Source organism: Copadichromis virginalis, linkage group LG23 (genome assembly GCF_057382275.1).
Source record: "Copadichromis virginalis isolate Kocher_CV1m ecotype Utaka linkage group LG23, C_Virginalis_male_GT1.1, whole genome shotgun sequence".
Classification (NCBI taxonomy): Eukaryota; Metazoa; Chordata; class Actinopteri; order Cichliformes; family Cichlidae; genus Copadichromis; species Copadichromis virginalis.
The window spans coordinates 21747621-21769777 of record NC_140639.1 but is presented as its reverse complement, the minus strand read 5'-3'; the positions used below and the strand labels follow the sequence as shown (position 1 = coordinate 21769777).

At 43.0% G+C, this 22157-nt stretch overlaps 3 protein-coding genes and 1 long non-coding RNA gene across 10 annotated transcripts; 3 read left to right on the top strand and 1 right to left on the bottom strand.

Moving 5' to 3' along the window:
* Positions 1-203: 203 nt before the first annotated feature.
* On the bottom strand, positions 204-4698 carry LOC146680810 (uncharacterized). The gene is made up of 11 exons (XM_085447364.1): positions 4508-4698; positions 4002-4299; positions 3626-3778; positions 2565-2641; positions 2038-2356; positions 1564-1803; positions 1283-1406; positions 1061-1166; positions 723-961; positions 472-627; positions 204-374 (listed from the first exon to the last, which is right to left on the bottom strand). The coding sequence occupies exons 1-11, from the start codon at positions 4580-4582 to the stop codon at positions 233-235; spliced, it is 1929 nt and encodes a 642-aa protein (XP_085303490.1). The 5' UTR covers positions 4583-4698; the 3' UTR covers positions 204-232.
* Positions 4699-7776: 3078 nt separating this feature from the next.
* On the top strand, positions 7777-12509 carry LOC146680809 (leucine-rich repeat-containing protein 31-like). Of its 6 annotated transcripts, none has more exons than XR_014917850.1 (8): positions 7777-7938; positions 8208-8303; positions 9067-9169; positions 9312-9416; positions 9495-9659; positions 9828-9983; positions 10257-11020; positions 11779-12509. XR_014917850.1 is itself a non-coding variant. In XM_085447613.1 (8 exons), exons 2-7 carry the CDS (start codon positions 8286-8288, stop codon positions 10712-10714), a joined length of 1005 nt encoding a protein of 334 aa, XP_085303739.1. In that variant the 5' UTR covers positions 7777-7938; positions 8208-8285; the 3' UTR covers positions 10715-10734; positions 10873-12509. The 6 variants fall into 6 exon arrangements, 5 of the variants coding, with proteins under 5 accessions (XP_085303739.1, XP_085303738.1, XP_085303740.1 ...); XM_085447613.1 differs by having other exon boundaries at positions 10257-10734; positions 10873-12509; XM_085447612.1 differs by having other exon boundaries at positions 10257-12509.
* Positions 12510-13343: 834 nt separating this feature from the next.
* Positions 13344-14154, top strand: LOC146680808 (kinesin-like protein KIF1B). The gene is made up of 4 exons (XM_085447617.1): positions 13344-13399; positions 13494-13639; positions 13818-13999; positions 14092-14154. The coding sequence occupies exons 1-4, from the start codon at positions 13378-13380 to the stop codon at positions 14105-14107; spliced, it is 366 nt and encodes a 121-aa protein (XP_085303743.1). The 5' UTR covers positions 13344-13377; the 3' UTR covers positions 14108-14154.
* A 2875-nt stretch (positions 14155-17029) lies between these two features.
* LOC146680807 (uncharacterized) lies at positions 17030-21890 on the top strand. Of its 2 annotated transcripts, XR_014917852.1 has the most exons (4): positions 17030-17089; positions 20358-21019; positions 21169-21292; positions 21411-21890. It is a non-coding gene; the product is annotated as an uncharacterized LOC146680807 (long non-coding RNA). The 2 variants fall into 2 exon arrangements; XR_014917851.1 differs by lacking the exon at positions 17030-17089 and having other exon boundaries at positions 19453-21019.
* Positions 21891-22157: the final 267 nt, after the last annotated feature.

The window sequence follows — 22157 nt, the reverse complement described above, 5'->3', positions numbered from 1 at the left end:
GCAGCAAAATATAACACATCTCTCAGAAACATTTACATTTGATCAGCAGAGAAGTCAAGAATGAGTATGTTTAGTTACTTACATCTCCACCTGTGCGTCCCCTTGTCCGTCAACTGGACACACAGGAACTCCCTAAGCTCTTTCTTCTTCGCAGGACGCCTGTCTTTTTCAGGCTCTTCTCCACAGGACGCCTGTCTTTTTCAGGCTCTTCTCCACAGGACGCCTGTCTTTTTCAGGCTCTTCTCCACAGGACGCCTGTCTTTTTCAGGCTCTTCTCCACAGGACGCCTGTCTTTTTCAGGGACAATCTTCACCCACAAATTCATAAAATCCTTGTGAAGGGTCAGTTTCTCAATGATTGTTCGCCCATGGTACCTGTGGAAGATTACAGTTGTCATTAATTTTCATTAATTGTGTAAACTCACAGAAAATAAAACATTGATGCACTTCAAACCCATTTAAAAGTACCCACCTGGCTTCAGGTGCAGCATCCCCTGCCATTCTAGAGGCAGCAATTAGAAATCTTTCAGTGAAGGTTCCTGTTTTCAGGGTGACGGCTGCTCCAAGTTTGTCAGCCAGCTGGTGCAGGTGTTGAGCCGTGCTATTCCTCACTGCAACACAGCGATGGCTGAGCAAGGACAATATTAGACACACAACTCAGTGAACATGATCTCTCTTTCATGTCTTCTAATAAAATCACTACAGCTTCTTCTCTCCTCTTACGTCAGTCCTGTGTTAAACAGAGCGCTCAGAATCCGTCCATGGCTGCAATTTTCCACCATGGCATCAAGCGCCAGATTGACCTCCTGATGTAGAAAGTTGTTGTTGGTCATTGCAAGCTTCAGCAATAGAGCTCGGCCTGTTGTTTCAACTTCTGGGTCCATTGTTCTCTGGAGCTGAATGTAGAGCTCATTGATGGCATGTATGGCCTCAAAGGCTATTGCTGAGCGTTGGTTTTTCACCTAAAATGTGAGTGAAAATCATCAGTTGAGGCTGTAGTATGCACTTGAAGGGAAACTAGCTGCATGAAACACATATAAGAAACATAAAGTGTGCAATACCTCCTCAATGAGGACCAGACACACTTCATGTAGTTTAGTCTTCAGGATGTCCGAGTGGTGCTTTGCCAGAGACTGAATAGTTTGCAGGCCCTGTCTTTTCTTAATCCTGTATTTACACAACACAACATTGAACACGACTTCAGGAACACCACAAATAACACAGCCACATTATGCAGCACTGTTTCTGTGCAGTATTTAATGTCTCCTTACTACGTTTCTTACCAGTCGTCTGAAGACAGCAGACTAAAGCTGTGGGACAGGCTCTCTACAGGTGTAGCTACAGGCGGGAGTTTGACCCTGCTCTCTCTTGGATTATTCTGACTGCACTGACTGTCTGCTTTCTTGTCTGATAATCAACGAGGTTAGTAAAAAGAAACTGTCATTTCTTCTAATTCGAAGCATGATGCAGTGATTAATTGTTCATTAAAATCTTTTTAAAAAATCTCTTAATTTAAAGTTTGATTATTCAGCATCTTCTACAGTTACTGAGGAAAACCACTTACCGTCTATAGGGACGACTTTTGCACGGCGCAGCAGCGTCCCAGGCCGAGGTCCTCGTTTTTGCGGTATGGGAACTGTTGGAGGTTTTGGAGTCAAAGGCTTTACTGCAGTAAATGTTTTGGTTGGTACTGTGTGTCCAGGTGAGGTTACAATCCCATCCTGGAAATGCTGCAGTTTTTCCAAAATAGGCCCAAATTTGTCTTTTGCTGTCAAGACTCTTATTCCACGAATGACCTTCGTGTCTGTTTAGACAAAAAAATAACTAAATAACTACAAATTGACATCTTACAAAAACAACAATAAACATTTTTCTTCCTGATTTTTTTTTCTTCAAAAAAGCATATAAAATGAATGGACAGCAAGAATGTGTAATTTAGCATTAAAATAGATAATCTACAGTGTCAAATTTTAAAATCTAAACTAACTGATTAACAGCAGGTGTAACCACTAAAGAAAAGCATCACATTTGAACCGACCTGCTCCTGAATGTTTAGCAGAGAAAACAGGCAATTGCGATGGACAAGCTGCTCGAGGAGGTGGAGGAACTGGAGTGAGCGGTGTCATCTCAACAGGACTAACAATGAAAGGAATGGCCCTCAGATCACTTGGTGTGTGTGTGTCTGCAGAGCTGAGGCTACTCAGACTTCTTTCAGGGTCCTCCTGATTCCAAAAGGGGTCATCCAAATAGTTCCAGCTTCCCTGGACTATCTCTGGAGAGCCTGCGCATTGCTCAGGTAAAGGTGGGAGTTGCACAGCATAATCTCTGGGTCTCTGTGCGATATGCAATGTGTCTGCCTGTTGAAAGAACACATTTGTCTTACTGCTCTGAGCTTTGTGAAAGTCCAGGATCCTGGACTCTGTGGTGAAGCGCTGACAGTTGCTCTGTCTACAGTGACTTACACAAAAATTACACTGTGCAAAGCAGCAAAATATAACACATCTCTCAGAAACATTTACATTTGATCAGCAGAGAAGTCAAGAATGAGTATGTTTAGTTACTTACATCTCCACCTGTGCGCTTTCTCTGAATCAAATCTTCAAAGCGATGGAAAAAGTTATCTGATGTCTTTTCAGACATGCCTGAGATAAAAAGTGAACAAATTGTTTAGAAATAGAAAGTTAGTGAGTGCTGCTCAGTGTGTGAGTGGCAAGTTCTAACTGAGCTGCTCAGTAAATAACTGTTATGATGTGGAACTCACAGAGCATTTTTTGAAAATATTCATATATATACACTATTTTGTGTTTACAAAAATATCAGACATGTCTAAATCAAAGGCAGCTTATGATCTCTAATTATGATCTTTAATCAACAAATTTAAATAGACGTCCTAATCACAGCTTCTAAAACTAGACAACACTATACTGATAAATTCATATAAAACAGCAAAAAGGAGATAAAAGCACTGTCATAAATAGAGAAATAAGTACAGTAAATAAATAAATACAGTTTTTTAAAAATACAGAAAAAAAACGTGTCATTTGTTACAACGACAACAAAATAGCAGCTTGGACAAAGCTGTTTCTTCAAACTTCGCTTGCATTTAGGGGCTGCAAACCTCTGTCCCACAGGAAGAAGCTGAAATCCTCCAATAAGGGGTGGGAGTCATTTAAAGTAGAGTAACTCATCCTCTACAACTGCCTAGTATTCAAGGACTCTATGTTAAGATGCTCTAACAGTACAGTACCTTCAGAAACGCCTCAAATTTCTTAGATACTGAAAATTAAATCTCTTCTCAGGAACCTTTTCTCCATTCAGTAGAAGTAGATCTAGTATTCATTTTAAAGTTCTAATGAAGACAGCAGACTAAAGCTGTGGGACAGGCTCTCTACAGGTGTAGCTACAGGCGGGAGTTTGACCCTGCTCTCTCTTGGATTATTCTGACTGCACTGACTGTCTGCTTTCTTGTCTGATAATCAACGAGGTTAGTAAAAAGAAACTGTCATTTCTTCTAATTCGAAGCATGATGCAGTGATTAATTGTTCATTAAAATCTTTTTAAAAAATCTCTTAATTTAAAGTTTGATTATTCAGCATCTTCTACAGTTACTGAGGAAAACCACTTACCGTCTATAGGGACGACTTTTGCACGGGGCAGCAGCGTCCCAGGCCGAGGTCCTCGTTTTTGCGGTATGGGAACTGTTGGAGGTTTTGGAGTCAAAATAGGCCCAAATTTGTCTTTTGCTGTCAAGACTCTTATTCCACGAATGAACTTCGTGTCTGTTTAGACAAAAAAATAACTAAATAACTACAAATTGACATCTTACAAAAACAACAATAAACATTTTTCTTCCTGATTTTTTTTTTCTTCAAAAAAGCATATAAAATGAATGGACAGCAAGAATGTGTAATTTAGCATTAAAATAGATAATCTACAGTGTCAAATTTTAAAATCTAAACTAACTGATTAACAGCAGGTGTAACCACTAAAGAAAAGCATCACCTTTGAACCGCAATTGCGATGGACAAGCTGCTCGAGGAGGTGGAGGAACTGGAGTGAGCGGTGTCATCTCAACAGGACTAACAATGAAAGGAATGGCCCTCAGATCACTTGGTGTGTGTGTGTCTGCAGAGCTGAGGCTACTCAGACTTCTTTCAGGGTCCTCCTGATTCCAAAAGGGGTCATCCAAACAGTTCCAGCTTCTCTGGACTCTCTGTGGAGAGCCTGCGCATTGCTCAGGTAAAGGTGGGAGTTTCACAGCATAATCTCTGGGTCTCTGTGTGATATGCAATGTGTCTGCCTGTTGAAAGAACACATTTGTCTTACTGCTCTGAGCTTTGTGAAAGTCCAGGATCCTGGACTCTGTGGTGAAGCGCTGACAGTTGCTCTGTCTACAGTGACTTACACAAAAATTACACTGTGCAAAGCAGCAAAATATAACACATCTCTCAGAAACATTTACATTTGATCAGCAGAGAAGTCAAGAATGAGTATGTTTAGTTACTTACATCTCCACCTGTGCGCTTTCTCTGAATCAAATCTTCAAAGCGATGGAAAAAGTTATCTGATGTCTTTTCAGACATGCCTGAGATAAAAAGTGAACAAATTGTTTAGAAATAGAAAGTTAGTGAGTGCTGCTCAGTGTGTGAGTGGCAAGTTCTAACTGAGCTGCTCAGTAAATAACTGTTATGATGTGGAACTCACAGAGCATTTTTTGAAAATATTCATATATATACACTATTTTGTGTTTACATGGCAACGGGAGGAAACAACCCGGCAAAATAACACATGACAGCGAGATAAATTTATATTGGCATGTGTATTCAGAGTGTTACCACTATTCTAGGATTTCTATTGTCAGAATAATATTTGTGACTTTAGACCTTTATTTAAACTGTAGACTTGCTTGAACTTAAGAAAGTAGAAGGTTGGTTTGTTATGCTTCAAGGTTGGATTTTATTAATGAAAACATTAAAGGGAAAAATGTTAACAAGCAAACAAACCTTACTAAAAATGTTCATGTTATTCATTGCATTATACAACATAGTGAAGAAAGCTGCAAGCTTGACTAAAATTCAAGTATTAGAGAGCTCCATTAGCATCTAGTCTGGCTTCACTCTACAAGCCAGGACAGGTTTGCGTGACTGGAGGCTCAGACTGTGTATGTCAGCCAGCTGGTGCAGGCGACCCTTATCCTTTTCAGGGTCGCGGGGGTCACTGGAGCCTATCCCAGCTGTCATAGGGCAAGAGGCAGGGTACACCCTGGACAGGTCGCCAGTCTATCGCAGGGCCAACACATAGGGACAGACAACCATTCGCACTCACATACATTTGCACATTCACACCTAGTGACAATTTGGATTATCCAATTAGAGGCTTGTTGCTACCTAGTTAGCGATGCTACACACCTGTTACTGTGTATTTTTCAATGATTCAGCACTCCTTGGATTTTTAGACAGTAATGAGATCATGTGCACACTCCACAGAGGTCCAGAGTCCAAATGTGACCTCTAGCACCAAACGCTTGCTGCAGCTGTTGGTGTCAGAGGTGACGCACAAGGTATCAGGTTTTCTGTGTGATTACTTTTTCATATAGGACCAAGTATGTTTGGATAGCGTTTTGCCCTTGAAAACTGCCGTTGAATATTAGACATTGTTGTCTAATGTTATAAATGTATTGATGTGAAAGGTGTAAGTGTGACAAATATGGAATAAGATAGGAAATGAGAAAGGAGGCAAATACTTGTTCACAGGGCTATAGTCTGTAAATGGTCTTCTTTTGGCTATAGTAGATCTTTTACTTGTTCCTTTTTTAATTGTTTGTTAAAATAGTTTTTTCGATCATATTGAGTATAGAGGAATGCAACTGTGAGCTTTAGCAATTAGCCCGTTTCAACAGGACCGTGATCCCGATGTGTGAGACAGCAGGGTGCTGCCACTGGTGTTGTAATGTGTGATTTAGTTCCTCCTAACATTTCAGTTTTCTTCCAGTATCTATCCTCTGTGATTACTGGCTCTTTAGACAGATTTAATAGAAGTGTGTGAGCTATTGGCTCAGTATAAAGGGTCAGTAGTGTTTTCATGTCACCTATCCATCCTCCATTTAGTCACCCAAAGCATGTAGTAAATACTGCTCACTTTTATTCACCTTCTCTTAAATCCAGAAAAATTCCCACTTGTTAACGTTGAGTGTGTGTGTGTGTGTGTGTGTGTGTGTGTGTGTGTGTGTGCGTGTGTGCGTGTGCGTGTGCGTGTGTGTGTGTGTGCGTGTGTGTGTGTGTGTGCCAGTTGCAGCCTCCAAGTTGAACACCATCACCAAATCCAACCTGGGTCAGTGTGTCAGCAAGTACGACCTGCTGGTCTGGTTTGAGATCAGCGAGCTGGAGCCCACTGGAGAGTGAGTATCCATCTGGAGTGTTATATTCACGCACAAGCTTTAAAGGAACCATAAAAATGATCTCCAGGAAGAATATTATAAGTTGGGATGTTGTGTCACCTCCTCCCTCCATGCACAGGTACATCCCAGCCATCGTGGATCACAGTGGAGGCCTGCCCTGTCATGGTACCTACCTGCTGCACCAGGTACAGGATTGGTGCACATGTTGTTTCCTTATTACTCACACAGTGGTAACTGCTTCCTTTGTACACAGTTGAATATCTTCTTTTAAAGCGTAATGTTGCTCTAGCTGTGCTCACTGTGATCCTGAGCTCCTGTTATGTTTGCTGCAGGGGATCCAGCGGAGGATCACAGTGACCCTCATCCACGAGAAAGGCAGCGAGCTCCATTGGAAAGATGTTCGTGAGCTGGTTGTAGGTGAGCAGCCTGCCTTTAGGGTCTAGTCGTGCTATACCTCTGTGTAGAAAACAAAACCCCAAAGCACCGAAACAATGTTTTATAGTGTTTGTGTGCTTTTGATAGAGGAAGACAGGACAGAACATCATTAAAGGGATTTGACTTTGTGAGATCACCCTGAAAACGCACCACTCGGTTCACTCTGAGATATTTTCAGTCTGGAAAGATGAATCTGTCGGGCTTCAGGCTGCTTCTCACTTTAAGCAGTTCATGCTGTAGCTGATGGACCAAAAATGACATTTGATATTTTAGACATTCAGCTGCTGACTCTGAAGCCAACAGGCTCTTGAGTGTGGATGATTGTGTTGGTACTGGATGCTGTGATCAAACAGCTGTTCTGATCTGTCTTCATTCATGCCTGTTGTTATTAAGCCTCCTAAGCTCCAAACCAGTAAAAGCAATCTTTGGAGGCAACACCCTTTTTAGTACTTTGCTGTATTTGTTTGTGATTGTGTGACACTGAACCACAGTGCTATGTATATCCTCTGTAACACTCAGACGTTTCCAGATCAGTGTTTCCCCCTCAGCTGTTTCTCACTATAGAGTCTTTCCTCTGTAACAATGAGGCACCAGCAGAGCATATCTGGCTCCCAGTCTGTGGCTGATAGTGCCCCCTGCTGTTAATAACAGGAACAGTGTAACCTTGTATGGAGCGCATAGTGATGGTCTGAAGATTGCTGCTGCAAGGCAGTAATTTGTATCCATGTGTGCTGTCTATTCTGAGCATATGCAGTTATGTGAGCTCTCAGGTTTTATGTATCAGGACATAATTAAAAACAATCAGGTCCTTAGTAGGTCTTAATATGAGGTAAATATAAAACATGAAGTGTTTGTGAGGTTCATCTGCAGCACCTTTGTCTCTGTGAAATGTTTGCTAATTTAACATTTTCCCTCCTAAACAGGAAGGAGTTTGTGGAGGCCTATGTGAATCATGCCTTCAACACATCAGTGGAGAATCTGTTCCAGGAGTTCAAGCGAGGCTTCTTCCTGGTGTGTGAGCAGGATTTGGTGAGGCTGTTTCGACCAGAGGAGCTGCAGGGAGTGCTGGTCGGCCAGGACGTGCATGACTGGGAAAAGTTCAAACAGGTACAGTCAGCCAAACAGACACAGGCTGTAGTTTCACAGCTGTCCTGTAGCACAATAACTGTGTACTGCATACTGTCAAAAGCATTCAGTCGGCTGCTTTAACACAAATATGAACTTGAGTCACATCTCAGTCTTAATCCAGACTTTTGTATGATAGTATAATATAATAGTCAGCCCACCCTTCGCAGCTATAACTGCTTCCACTCTTCTGGGAAAGCTTTCCACAAGGTTTAGGTGTGTTTATGGGAATTTTTTGACTATTCTTCCAGAGGTGCATTTGTGGTGTCAGACACTGACGTTGGAGGAGAAGGCCTGGCTCACAGTTGCTGCTCTAATTCATCCCAAAGATGTTCTATCAGGTTGAGGTCAGGACTCTGTGCAGGCTAGTCCAGTTCTTCTACACCAAACTCACTCATCCATGTCTTTATGGACCTTGTATTGTGCACTGGTGCCCAGCCATGTGCACACATGCCCACACTTTACACTTGGCACAGTGCAGTCAGACAAGTACTTCTGGCAACCACCAAACCCTGACACATCCATCGGATTGCCAGTCAGAGAAGTGTGATTCGTCACTCCAGTAAACACATCTCCACTGCTTTAGAGTCCAGTGTTGAGATGCTTAAATCACTCCATCTGACGCTTTGCATTGTGTTTGTCAGTGTAAGGCTGGGATGCAGCTGCTCAGCCATGGAAACCAATGAAGTTTGGACATCTGTAACAACAGCAGACTGCAGATATTGGTGACTTAAGTGCACTATGAGCCTTAGCATCAGCTGACTAGCTGTCATTTCCAATTACTTCCACTTTGTTATAATATCACTAACAGCTGACTATGGAATATTTAATAGCGAGGAAATTTCATGACTGGACTTGTTGCACTGGTGCATCCTATCACATTACCATGCTGGAATTCATTCAGTTCCTGAGAGCGACTCGTCCTTTCACACATGTTTGTAGAAGTAGTCTGCATGCCTAGGTGCTTGATTTAATACACCTGTGTCCATGGAAGTGATTGGAACACATTAATTGAATGATTTGGATGTGTTAGGGAATACTTTTGGCAACATAGTGTATGCCTGACCTTACAAACTCTATGATTATAACAGTCATTTTCACTGTTTTCAGAACACAAGTTATGGTTGGAGATATCATGACCGCCACCCCACCATACAGATGTTTTGGGAGGTATTTGATGAACTAACTGAAGAGCAGAGGAAAGATTTCCTTCGTAAGTACTTGCTGAAGCCTCCATTATGATATGTTACTGAAATCACACTGTATCATATAAAACATTAGATTTTTCTGCGCTTTACCAAGATACATTAGAGAGCAGCATTGTTCTGATTAATATACTGTAAAGCTGCTTCTAGCTGGTGGACTGAGCCGCCTCACCTTTCACCTGGCTCACGTCACACACCTGGAGAGACTCGACCTCCACCTGTGTTGCCTCACGCGAGATGATCTAGAGGCTCTGAGTCAGTTGCTACCAATCTCACACGCCGGACACTAATCGCATGCTCGCTGCAGCAGTCATGTGACTCGTTGTTTTTCAGTCCAGGTGCTGCCCTCTCTCACTGCACTGACCGAGCTTGATGTGTCATCCAATAAGGAAGTGGGAGGTGTGGTCCACCTGCTGGTCTCCGCCCTCCCTGCGACACAAATGAGGAGGCTGCCATTCAACAGCTGCTACATGAGCAACGAGTCCTTCACTGCTCTGGGTAACACACACACACACACACACACACACACACACACACACACACACACACACACACACACACACACACACTTGTTTATTTATAGAAGTTTTCCTTCAAGTCATTCTCCCTGAATACCTCTTCCACCCTCTAGCCTGAAATGGTGAAAACTTTGTGTTTATGCATCAGCCCTGGCGGTGTCCTATCTGCGCACGGTGGATATTTCCTGGTGTAAAGTGGTTGGCGGTCACTTGGCGCTCCTGCTGGATGCTCTGCAGCCATCAGTCGTCAGCGAGCTCCGTCTTTGCAGCTGCGAGCTCACCACTGATGACATGCAACATCTGGGTAACTAACACACAATGACATTATACTTTTTCTTTTTTGGTCTGTAGTGGATCATTAGGCTGCATAAATGTATATTAAGACAAGTAAAGCCTGAAGGAAATTGATATTTCTTTCATTTATTTCATGCTGCCAGCATCTGTAGCTGTCGTATAAAACAAAACAATGAAACTATTCGGTGTTATTTTTGTCTCCATCAGAAACATTGTGAACAAAACAGTAAAGTGAACAGGCATAAAGTGATCAGTTATCAATGGGTCCTCTTCCTCTGTGCAGCTGCCGTGTGCAGACGGGGCTGTCTCTCCTCACTCCGTGCACTGGATCTGTCCTACAACAGCTTGGTGGGAGACAACGGTTGGTGCAGTCTGTTTGCAGCAGGAGGTCTGGGCTCTCTGGAAGACGTGGATGTCAGTTTGCGACCTTCAACCTCTGCTCCGTGCTCAGCCTGGCTGCCCGCTCTGCTCCGAGCTCTGCCTCAAATGCCGGCGCTGGCTCGACTGGCCATGCAGAGGTGGACAGCTGACTGTCAGGAGAGAGAGCAGCTGAGGTACTGTCTGAAAAAGAGGAGCGTCCTGCTGGAAAGGGATCCAGATTTACAAGACACATCATCAACATGTAAAGGGAACAGTCAGGAGAGCCTAGAAGAGAGTCAGCCTGAGGAGATTGGAGCGGACCGCACTGGAATTTACTGTCAAAGAGCGACCCACTTTGTTGCTTTATTATTATTTTTTTAAGTCTCTGTTACCACAAGAAGGTCAGTGTTGACGTCAGCTGCATCACGTCTGATGTAAACTGTGTCACACGTGATGGTTTCAGGGAATACTGGGAACTTACAGAGTTAAGCACAGCTGGTGTGGGTTATCATATTTGTCGTCTCTCACCTTGGCTGCAGGGTCTGGGTCTTTCGAATGCAGCAGTCCTAACACTTGAGACACACATGCCAAGAAGTGGGGATACCTGGAAATGGACAAAGGCTTTCAGCAGAGTTTTAAAGCAGCTATTCAGGAAAAGAGCTGTGAATTATCTGCATACCTTGTTAGGTAATCAGCTATTTTGGGGTTCTTTAACAAATCAACCAAAAGGTCGACTGAGTATTTTCTCGTCAGAGTACCTTCACCGTTCACGATGATGTTGAGCACAAGCTGGAGCGTTTGATGGATGTTCTTTGCATCAAAGAGCTACGAGGAAATCCCAGAGATTAGAGACAGGATATTATGTGAATCAGCATGAATGTTGTTTGTTGTTCAACAGATAAAAACAAGAAGAGAAAATAGAAACAAAGTAAAAAAGGAACAATTGTTTCTGCCGTTAAGAAAAAAAATTGAGTCATGGCAGAGACCTGCAGAAGTCTTGAGTCTCATTTGATGACATTTTGTCAGATTGCCTTGTAATTTAAAAAAAACAAAACTGTTTTTTGAGCAAAAGTTCTCCAGGTTTTTTTGGAGTTCTTTCAAAGTTTTCTTATTTTTGGACGTTAGCTGCTTTTTCACTCTTTTTCAGTCCAGTCTGTGCATCTGAACATTTACAGAAAGATTTCTTTGTTTCGTCTTTAGACACTTTGTTAAACGCAGATCCCAGCAGAGTTCACCTACCTTCTCTCCAACCTTCTCAGGTTTTGTGGATATTATACATGGTTATGCTGAGGATATGTCGGCTACTTTCCACTGGAAATGCCTTTTGGTTAAACTGTCAGCGAGGAATTTGCACTGTTACATTTTTATATAACTTTAATGCAAAAAAAACAGCTGCTTGTTTAAGTGAAAATACACTGATGGGGTTTTTTTCTATTCATGAACAGGAGTGTGATCAGTTTAATAAAAGAAAAAATAACCATAACCAAGATATGAGGGGAAATCTTGGACAAATACAAGCAGACTGGAGCAGCCAGCGTTCAAAACACCGACGTTCAAGGTAACAGAAGGTTCCCGAGCCACATCCACCCAGCTGGTTTCTGTGTTTCTTGTGTATTTGTGTACACTGTGACTTCATGGCTGTCTTGGGCTCCAGCTCTTGTTTTGGTGTCTCATTAATTTGATTTAATGTCCTGCTTAGTGATAACATCACTCTTGGCCTCCCTGCACTGGCTTCCAATTGAATTTAGGATTCATTTTCAAGTTCTTTTATTGGTTTTTAAATCTTTAAATGGTCTGGCACCTGCTGAAGCCCTATGTCCCCACTCGTTCGCTCCGGTCAGCTGAGCAGCTGTTGCTCTCAGTCCCCAAATCACGGCTGAAACTGAGAGGAGACCGAGCGTTCTCTATCGTGGCTCCTAAGCTTTGGAATAATCTTCCTCTTCACATTAGGCAATCGACATCAGTGCTGGTTTTTAAATCCAGATTGAAAACGCATTTTTATTCACTGGCTTTTGACTCAGTGGTTGACTGACTTGTATTTTATTGTTTTTCGCTATGTTTATTATTGTATCGTATTTATTATTCTTATGGTATCTATTATGTTTCTATTGTTCAGCAGTTTGGTCAGCCTTGTGTGTTTTTAAAGTGCTATATAAATAAACAATGATGATGATGATGAACATAGTAACGTGTGTTGGGTTGCTCTGTCTTCAGACTCACTGTCAGACTGATTAGACAGTGAGTCTGAAGGTGAGAGTCCTCACTGCCCACGCATGTCTTTGGGTCTGACCAACACCGTTTCCTGTGTGTCATTCCCCCCTCGCCTTCCCCCCATCCGTCCTGTCTGCACTGACCTCTCCAATAAAGACAAAAGGCCTCATTTTCTGAAACTCTTCCTATCCCATCACCTTGCGAAGAATCACTTCACCATGTTGATTAATAAGGACGGTGGGAATGGTTTGAAGTCTCGTCACAGAAAATGTGCCAAAGGCAAAGAATCTGAGCTTGAAATAAAATGAAATGAAAGATCAGCCCCACACAGGGGTTAAATTCAGATGGAAACTCTTATCACACAAAGAGAACAAGCGAATAAATATATCTGAGTGTGGCCCCTCGACTGTCACAGTGTAGCTGACATTTGATCTTATCATGTGTTAAAGCTATTTTAATTACTGAAGAGAACCAGTGTCAAACTCAGCCCAAGTATGGTTGTACGTTAATCCTTAAAGCAACAACGTTTTTAAAGTTGCAGCGTCATTTTTACACCACACCTAAAATCCCACTAATCGTCCGGGCTCTTCACCCTATGACCACACGCTGGGGTATCTAACACCACATGACCCAAATGGAAACTATGTCAGCTGAAAGAAACCCATCGAAATGTGCAACACTTAAAACTTTGCCTGATTGGAGCATGGCTTCAAATACAGCCCTGAAAACAGACAGGCGGTCGTTGGCATTTCGTTACAAAGTTTCCTTGTTCAAAACTTCTGCTTCATTATAACAACCGAGTGACTGGGATCTACGAGCTGAGCTTGTGTAAGATGTCTGACACTGGAAGCCCAGGTGAGCGGCCATGAAACATGTTTAAAGAACGGCAGCTGTTTTATCATAATTCTGTGGAGAGCTTCATCCTAATGAGGGCTCATGTCCTGAGCAGGGATGCAGAGGAGGAGGAGGAAGGTCCTGGACACATCAGTGGCTTATGTGCGTGGAGAGGAGAACCTGGCCGGCTGGAGGCCCAGAGGAGATAGCCTCATCCTAGAGCACCAGTGGAAGCTGGAGAAGATGGAGCAGCTGCAGGAGGTGGGGCCTTAAAAGATTCATAAAGAAATAAATCTGTTTAATATCATTGAGGGAAAAATGACTTTTCAGCTCAAAGACCAAAGTGCTATTCTAAAAAGTTTTTTCTTAGAGTACAGACTTTACATGACTAACCTCCCCTCTTCTCCCCACCTCACATTCGCCCCCATCTTTCGTCCAGGTGGAAAAGACCCGTCACCTTCTGGGAGTGGCGGCTCCCGTGGGAACAGCTCCCACCACCAAGTCCCTGAGTGAGTCTCTGTCCCCCAGCGTGAGCTCCGGCACTCTGTCCACATCCACCTCCGCCTCCTCGCAGATCTCCAGCACCACCTTTGAAAGCGTGAGAAGGAGCTGGCCACCAAGGTGAGAAAAACGTGGGCTTAGTGGGCGTTCTTGTTGCTGCCTTCTTCCTTCTCTGCTCGGAGCTGATCGGTCTTGTTCCTGTTGTGTTGTAGTGCCTGCGCCTTCTGACACACACCTTCAATACTGAATACAAGCAGCTGGTGAACAGCATCAGTGACTGCAAGGTGAGAAATAATACAAAGAAATAAAAAAATAGCCTTTCTGTGTCACATCAGGGAGTTCCTATATTGACGTCTACCTCATCCTGCTGTTGTTTCACTTCAGCTTTCTCTCATCTCACCGATCGGACGTGATCCATCCGTGACGAGCTTCAGCAGTGCCACCCTCACCCCTTCCTCTACCTGCCCCTCTCTGTCGGACTCGCGCTGTGGCTCCATGGGCCAGAAGTAAACATATTTTTAGGAACATTGACCTCGATCTGCAAACGGTTATTGACAGGTTATCTATTTGATTCTAACTTGGTGTGATTTGTGTTAAAGGACCCCTGAGAACAGCTCACGTGCCTCCAGTCCCTCCTGCTCAGACTGTGAAAACTTCCCGATGGTTCCCACTCTGGAGACCTCCTACCTTGCGCGGGCTGCAAAAGAACGAGTTCCTGAACTTGGTGCCTGATATTGAAGAAATGCGACCAGGGTGAGTAATGCCATATTAACCCAAATACTGTCACTATGACATGTGTCTCACAGACCAAATGTAAGTCGACACTCATGTTCTCTAGTTCAAGCAGAAATGATGTGGATCGATTCAAATTCCTGAGCCTGGATGATTTCAGCTGGAAACAAACCAACTCTGCTTCTTCTTCAGATAATTCAATTCAATTCAATTTTATTTATATAGCGCCAAATCACAACAAAAGTCACCTCAAGGCGCTTCATAGATACAGAGAAAAACCCAACAATCATATGACCCCCTATGAGCAAGCACTTTGGCGACAGTGGGAAGTAAAAACTCCCCTTTAACAGGAAGAAACCTCCAGCAGAACCAGGCTCAGGGAGGGGCGGGACCATCTGCTGCGACCAGTTGGGGTGAGAGAAGGAAAACAGGATAAAGACATGCTGTGGAAGAGAGACAGAGGTTAATAACAGATATGATTCAATGCAGAGAGGTCTATTAATGCATAGTGAGTGAGAAAGGTGACTGGAAAGGAAAAACTCAATGCATCATGGGAATCCCCGGCAACTATGCAAGTTGTAAACAGTTGTAGGATTAAAGATTATTGAATGTACAGAATGATTATTTACACAGAGCTATACAGTAGTTCAGTTAAGATAAGTGAGGGTGTAGATAGTTTCTACAGAGGCTATATAAAGTGCTAGTGGTTGTGAGTGGTGGTTCACTCCATGTTATTATTGTGTGTTTGAGGGTACAGTTGTCCATTGTGGGGGTGTGTATGTTCAGTGCATGAGTTTAACGTGGGTCAGATGTCAGGAGGCAGAGTTCAGGAGTCTGACAGCTGTGGGGAAGAAGCTGTTCCGGTACCTGGTGGTCTTAGTCCGGAGGCTCCTGTGGCGCCTCCCAGAGGGCAGGAGGGTGAAGAGTCCATGTGATGGGTGACTGGGGTCTTTGATGATTTTCCCAGCCCTTTTCAGACACCGCTTCCTGTAGATGTCCTTTATGGCAGGAAGTGGTGCTCCGGCGATGCGCTGGGCAGTTTTCACGACCCTCTGCAACGCCTTCCGGTCCGAGGCAGAGCAGTTCCCGTACCAGACTGTTATACAGTTGGTCAGGATGCTCTCGATGGTGCAGCGATAGAAGTTCACCAGGATGTCTGAGGACAGGTGGTTCTTCCTCAGAGTCCTCAAGAAGAAGAGGCGCTGGTGAGCCTTCTTGACCAGCTTGGAGCAGTTGGTCGTCCAGGTGAGATCCTCGGAGATGTGGACTCCCAGGAACTTGAAGCTGCTCACACGCTCCACAGCCGTCCCCTTAATGTGGATGGGTGGATGTGGGTCAGCATTCCTCCTGTAGTCCACGATGAGCTCCTTGGGCTTCTCGGTGTTAAGCAGCAGGTTGTTTGTGTCGCACCACTCAGCCAGACGATCCACCTCCTCCCTGTAGGCGGCCTCATCGTTGTCACTGATGAGGCCAATCACCGTGGTGTCATCTGCAAACTTAATGATGGTGTTGGAACCATCAGCAGGTCTGCAGTCGTGGGTGAAGAGGGAGTAGAGGAAAGGGCTCATCACACAGCCTTGTGGTACACCGGTGTTCATTGTGATGGTAGATGAGCAGTGGTTATCCAGCCGGACATGTTGGGGGCGGTTGGTCAGGAAGTCCAGTAACCATTTGCAGATGAGGGAACTGATGCCCAGGTCTGTCAGTTTCCTGATGAGTTGTGAGGGGTGGATTGTATTGAATGCTGAACTGAAGTCTATAAACAGCATTCTGGCGTAGGTGTTGTTGTTGTCCAGGTGTGAGAGGACAGAGTGCAGTGCGATGGAGACTGCATCCTCTGTGCTCCTGTTCTGGCGGTATGCAAATTGGTGGGGGTCCAGGGTGGGGGGGAGACAGGATTTGAAGTGTGCTAGGACCAGCTGCTCTAAGCACTTAGCTATTTACAGTTCATAACAAGAGACAAGGCACCATTTCTCTCCTTTGTGTTCCAGTCATCACAGCAGATTAAACTTTTAAAATATTTGCAAATAGTATAAAGAAATATATAAAGAAGTAAAACAGTAATTTATTAATACTTAGAAATACTAAAACTTACATTTGTCAGCAAAAACTGCTGCCATCTGAACCGAAACGTTACAAACCAGCTTACCCACAATCTGTGTATTTTTCTATGCTGGCTACTTAAATTGGCATCCAACAAGCTATTTGCTTTAATCTTTTATTAGACAAAGGCTGACTGGTTAGTTCAAGCTTCAACTGCATCCAAAGGACTGAAAATGTTTTAACACAGTGACTGAACTTGATTGAAGTCTCCGTAGTTTGTTGAATCTGTTTCGAGTGACTTATTTTCACAATTCCAGGAATTTTTAAAAGGCACCAAAAAGCATTACAACGCTGAGCTCGAGTCTGTGGACTTCAAAGGAAATGCAGAGGAGGCCAGGGTCCACATCAACAGCTGGGTGGAGAAGCAGACACAAGGTAAGCATAATGTAACTTTAAATGATCTCCACTGTAAATCCTTGGGGATCAGTTGTGTTGTGTTCAGTTGAGACATTATTACCGGATTGTCCACCGTCCACATTATTTTCTGTTTCCAGTTCTTCCAGTCTAATTTCTATTCAGTATTAAGCAGCACTATCTCTGGGTTTTACTGTTTGGTTTCATGCTATTAATAAAACCATCACAGCAGTATGTTGCTGTAAATAGCAGGCCAATTCTTCTATTCTTATTATATTATGTGATGGGTACTTCTACTTTGATCACTTGTGTCTTTAACATATTTTTATTTTTCAGGCCCATTTAGGATTGGCTGCTATTGATTCTATATCTTTATATTATCTTAAGTGCAGCAGGAAATTCATTCATTGTTTTTATAAAAGCGCGATACAAATACAGGCCATTTATAAATCTACCATCTATAATAATAGGATACAAGGACTTTCTATGAGGGTTATAGGACTGTGGTGCCACCTGCTGGAAATGAGACAATCTTAATCCCAGTTGAAAGAAGACATTATTTTTGTAGGAGCCATTTTTGGGTTGATACCTCATGTTGCCGCTAGAGGTAACCTTTTTAAGTTTTTTCTTTTTTTTTTAAACTTTATTTAACAAACAATGAGTATACAACATACGAACAGATGAAGTATACAAAACAACAGAACATGAACACAAAAAGCCAAGAGTAAAAGAAAAAGGTAACAATTATAAGAATACACATACATGTATTGTTTTGAGAGCCTTTGTGTTGGTGGAGTCTGATATTGATTGTATGTACATTTCCACATCCTTAAAATAATGACAGAAATATGGTGTTTTGTTAGTAAACTTACATTTATGGATAAAAAATGTAGCTAAAAGTATGAACAAATTCATCATAAAAAACATTTCTCATACTTCTTGGGGAACTTAAACAAACAGAATAAAACATTTTCCCATCGTAAAGAAAACTCCCTTAAAATATGGACAATAACAAACCTGCTAAATTCCTTCCAGAATCTCTGTGTAAAAGAACAGTACCAAAAAAGATGCGTCACAGTTTCTGGATGATCCCCACAGAAAGTACAATTAGTATTTATGTCCCTTTTACATTTGACCATGTAGTGACTGGCTGGATAACATTTATGTAGAATTTTAAATGAGACTTCTTTCACCTTATTTACAATCAAATATTTATGGGGGACCATCCAGACTGTCTTCCACTTGATATCTGGAACATATCGGTTCCAATAAGATGTTATATATGGGAGAGAGACGATATCTTCTTGGAATAAACTACGTATTCTCTTATTGCTGTTACCAAGTTCCTGTGAAAAGCAGATTTTTCCTATTGGTGACTCAGCTGGATCAGGGAGAGTGACTGAGGCAGATATTGAGCTGTCAGTGTTTTTATATAACATTAAAGTCCCTGAGGGTGTGGCACCAAGCACCACTGAGGATTCCACCTTTTTAAGTTCCTGTATGGTAGGTTTATGTAAGGTATTTAAGGTGGACGCACGTAATCAGCGTCAGGTGTGTTGTTAATCATAAGAAGGCAAAACGTTTGTGACCGCTGCGCTTTTATCTTAAAATGTTTGGAACAAAGACCAAAAAGGACAAGATAAGTACTGCTGGAGTTATTGGACTGTTTAATTAATTCATGCATACCAGAAGCATCGCGTCACCCCCGCTAACAACCACCTCAGTGGCTTCAAGCCTACGCTGTCTACTACCCAGCTGCAAACGGAGCAATCGAACGGTTTCATCGTGCCCTCCGCACCTGTATCCAGACATCAATCCAGCAGTCGAAACCATGGAAGGCGACTGTGCTGGATTGGCTTCAAGTTTACTGTGCAACACCGCATGCAACTACTTCCCTCTACTTCCCTCTCCCTAAGAACTCCTGTGTGGCAGGAAGATGCGTACTATACTGGATGTACTCCCTTTGCCTCCTGCTGTGTCTCCACTGGATACGTTGCACGTCACTCAGTTCAGAAATATCAGTTGAAAATGCAACGTTACACTGATGGTAGGCGTCACGCACGGAAACCTTCTTTTCTACCAGGAGAGAGTGTGAGGATAAGGAAACCCCACCATGTTCCCAAAGGACATCCCAGATTTACCCCTCCTGTAACAGTAACAAAAGCCAAAGGCTTGAATGCCTTCTTGCTGAGTGATGGAAAGAGTTGGAATGCCACTCATCTAGCACGCTGTCGCCCAGTGACTGAAAAGAACGCTGACACTGTGTAAAAGTAAGTAAAGTGTAAAGTGAGCTTGTTAGTCCCCATAGGGAAATAATTCCTCTGCATTTAACCCATTCACCCAGTGAAGCAGTGGGCAGCCACCAGTGCAGCGCCTGGGGAGCAGTGTGTAGGGACGGTACCTTGCTCAGGGGTACCTCAGGGTAGCCGTTCAGTGGAGTCGAACCCCCGACCTTCCGATCATGGGGCCACCACTCTACCTACTGAGCTGCTAGGCTGCACCACACTCAGACTGGCTCACCTACTGCCAGAAGACTGCCACGCGTCAAGTACAAGCCTCGCTGGCACAAAGACTATATTGTAGCATAATAGGTTGCTTGAAAAAGAACATTAGAGAAATGTTATTACTTGTTCTATCTTGAGTTTAAAAAGAACTGATTTTCTGCCACCAATGCACTAAGAAAAAATTGTCATGGAAAAACTGGAATAATAATTTCTTTTCATTTTACGTAGGAGTGCAATATAGTTTCAGGCTTATTAAACTTTGCTAGTTGTAGTATTCTGATGGTATAACTATTGCGACATTTAAGTTCACAAGTGTATGTGTGACTTGCTAAACAGTGAATTACTTTATTTCTGTACTACGCTATTTGGTGAACTCTTTTCATAAAGAGAGAGGAGATGTTGTCCTGTAATGATCGTACCATATTGCACCACTAGAGGGTGGTGTCGTGAAATAAGAGTAAAGTGGAGTTGGAAAAGTTTTAGAGTATAGTTAGATGGCTAACTGATAACTTGTTGTGTCTCCCTGTTACCTCTACGATGTAAAGTCTGTGCTGAATTCATTAAAGAGCACTGTTCCTTTATGAGGACTGGTTTATTACCGGCCGCTACTACACTGTTCTTTAAGGATGTCTGCATTTCACACAACTGTCTAATAGGATAAAATAATTGACATTGTATACCCAAAGGTCAAGTCTGGATAAACGTGTATATGATCTCCAACTTGAGTGCAAAGCCAAGGCATATAATTGTGGTGTGTTGCTCTAATTTGTTTCCTCTCTGTGCAGGGGGATGACTGAAGGGATCACCTTGCTAATCCTTGCTGTCCAAACTGGCCTCATTGAGCTGCAGGTCATCCACAGAGCCTTCCTCCTCTCTATCATCCTCTTTATTGTTGTTGCTTCCATCCTGCAGTCCATGCTGGAGATAGCTGAGTCCTAGCCCTGGGAGCATCTAGAGGCAATTAAGATAATATACCAAAGACTTTTTTCATGTGTTTATTTTTAAGAAAACTCTGTGTCCCACTGTTTGTTTTATTTTTTACTGATCATAAACAACTATTAATAACTATGGGCAGTTAGTTAATTATCACAGAATTCATTATTTATGGTCATCAGTACAACTCATGCTAACATCATAAGTTAAGTAATACTACGGTGTACTGTCCTTCTTTCTTCATTCTTAAACAGGCAGTTTGTCTTTTTGACATCAATAAATGTAATCTGACTGAATGTGTGTTTGCAAAGCCTGTTATCAACCTGACTGCTTTCTCATACGCTGGTTTTGCTGCCCGTCCCGTAGGAGTTTGTGGAAGCACTTCCGTGCAGTTTCTCTCTGTCCCTTCCTGCTGATCTTTCCAGCGTACATGGCTTTTATGATCTGCCAGTTCTTCCACACGGACTTCTGGCTTCTCATCATCATCTCCTCCTCAATCCTCACCTCTCTCCAGGTAACACACAACCGCATCGCAGTGTGCAAAAACATTAAATTAAATAGTTTAAACTTGCTCTACCCAAACAGTTCAGGCCAATAATAATTAAACATGTATATTTGCTTGTTTTTTAATTCCATAATAACTCTGAAACACTCTACCGCCAGGTGCTTGGCACTCTGTTGACCTGTTGTTCTCTTCATGGTGGAGGAGTTTCATAAAGCTCCAGTGGAGAACATGGATGAAGTCATATATTGTGTAAATGGGACCTACAGATTGCTGGAGGTTCTGGTATGTGTCACACACACGTACAGCAACTCTTTGCTAAGTTCTGACTGTAAACCAACACTGTCATGTAATGCATCAGCACTGTCTCTGCCTCACTGTCAGTGATTTGTTACCTCACCAGGTTGCGGTGTGCTGTGGTGCATCAGAGAGTGTATTTGGCGAGTGGAGTATGATGGGAAGCACCATCATCTTGGTCCACTCATACTATAACGTCTGGCTCAGAGCCGAGCTGGGCTGGCAGAGCTTCCTGCTCAGGAGAGATGCTGTAAACAAGATAAAAAGCCTCCCCACAGCTAGCAATACACAGCTGGAGCAGTATAACGACATCTGTGCTATACCTTGTGTGTCACCTCTGACACCAAGAACTGCAGCAAGCGTTTGGTGCTAGAGGTCACATTTTGAGTTTGTGAAGATATTTAAGGTAGACACACGTAATTAGCGGCAGCTGTGTTGTTGATCGGGAGGAAGCAAACAGTTTGTGACCGCTGCGCTGCTGTTAAATCCTAGAAATAAAGAATCTGAAGGACAAGATGAGTAAGGCTGGAGTTATTGGACTGTATCAAGTTTAATAAATTCATGCATACCAGTGACATCGCGTCACCCCCGCCAACGAACACCCCAGTGGTTTCAAGCCTGGGCTTAGCCTCTACAGGAGAGGTTTCAGCCATGTGTGTCCATCACAAGCCCACCACCATGATCTCAGGCCTTGAGGCAACAATCATGAAAACTAATCTTAACTGAGAGTGTTGGATGTCCTCATTGTTGCAGAGCACATGGACAGCTTACTCACCTGGTTCTGTGGGCCAGCAGCACATGTCACACCATTCATCACCCTTGTCATCACATTCAATCTTGGTCTGAGAGAAAC

Bases quoted from the DNA above. Each gene is read 5' to 3' on its own strand.
- LOC146680810 (XM_085447364.1), bottom strand. From the start codon at position 4,582: ATGTCTGAAAAGACATCAGATAACTTTTTCCATCGCTTTGAAGATTTG. The intron at 2,642-3,625 runs GTAAGTGGTTTT...TTTTTATCTCAG, and splicing joins AAAAGTCGTCCCTATAGACG to GCATGTCTGAAAAGACATCA. The intron at 962-1,060 runs GTATTGCACACT...CTCACATTTTAG, and splicing joins GTCTGGTCCTCATTGAGGAG to GTGAAAAACCAACGCTCAGC.
- LOC146680809 (XM_085447613.1), top strand. The intron at 9,170-9,311 runs GTAAGTACTTGC...AGCTGCTTCTAG, and splicing joins GCAGAGGAAAGATTTCCTTC to CTGGTGGACTGAGCCGCCTC. The intron at 9,660-9,827 runs GTAACACACACA...TTTATGCATCAG, and splicing joins CGAGTCCTTCACTGCTCTGG to CCCTGGCGGTGTCCTATCTG.
- LOC146680808 (XM_085447617.1), top strand. From the start codon at position 13,378: ATGTCTGACACTGGAAGCCCAG. The intron at 13,400-13,493 runs GTGAGCGGCCAT...TGTCCTGAGCAG, and splicing joins GTCTGACACTGGAAGCCCAG to GGATGCAGAGGAGGAGGAGG. The intron at 13,640-13,817 runs GTGGGGCCTTAA...TCTTTCGTCCAG, and splicing joins AGATGGAGCAGCTGCAGGAG to GTGGAAAAGACCCGTCACCT.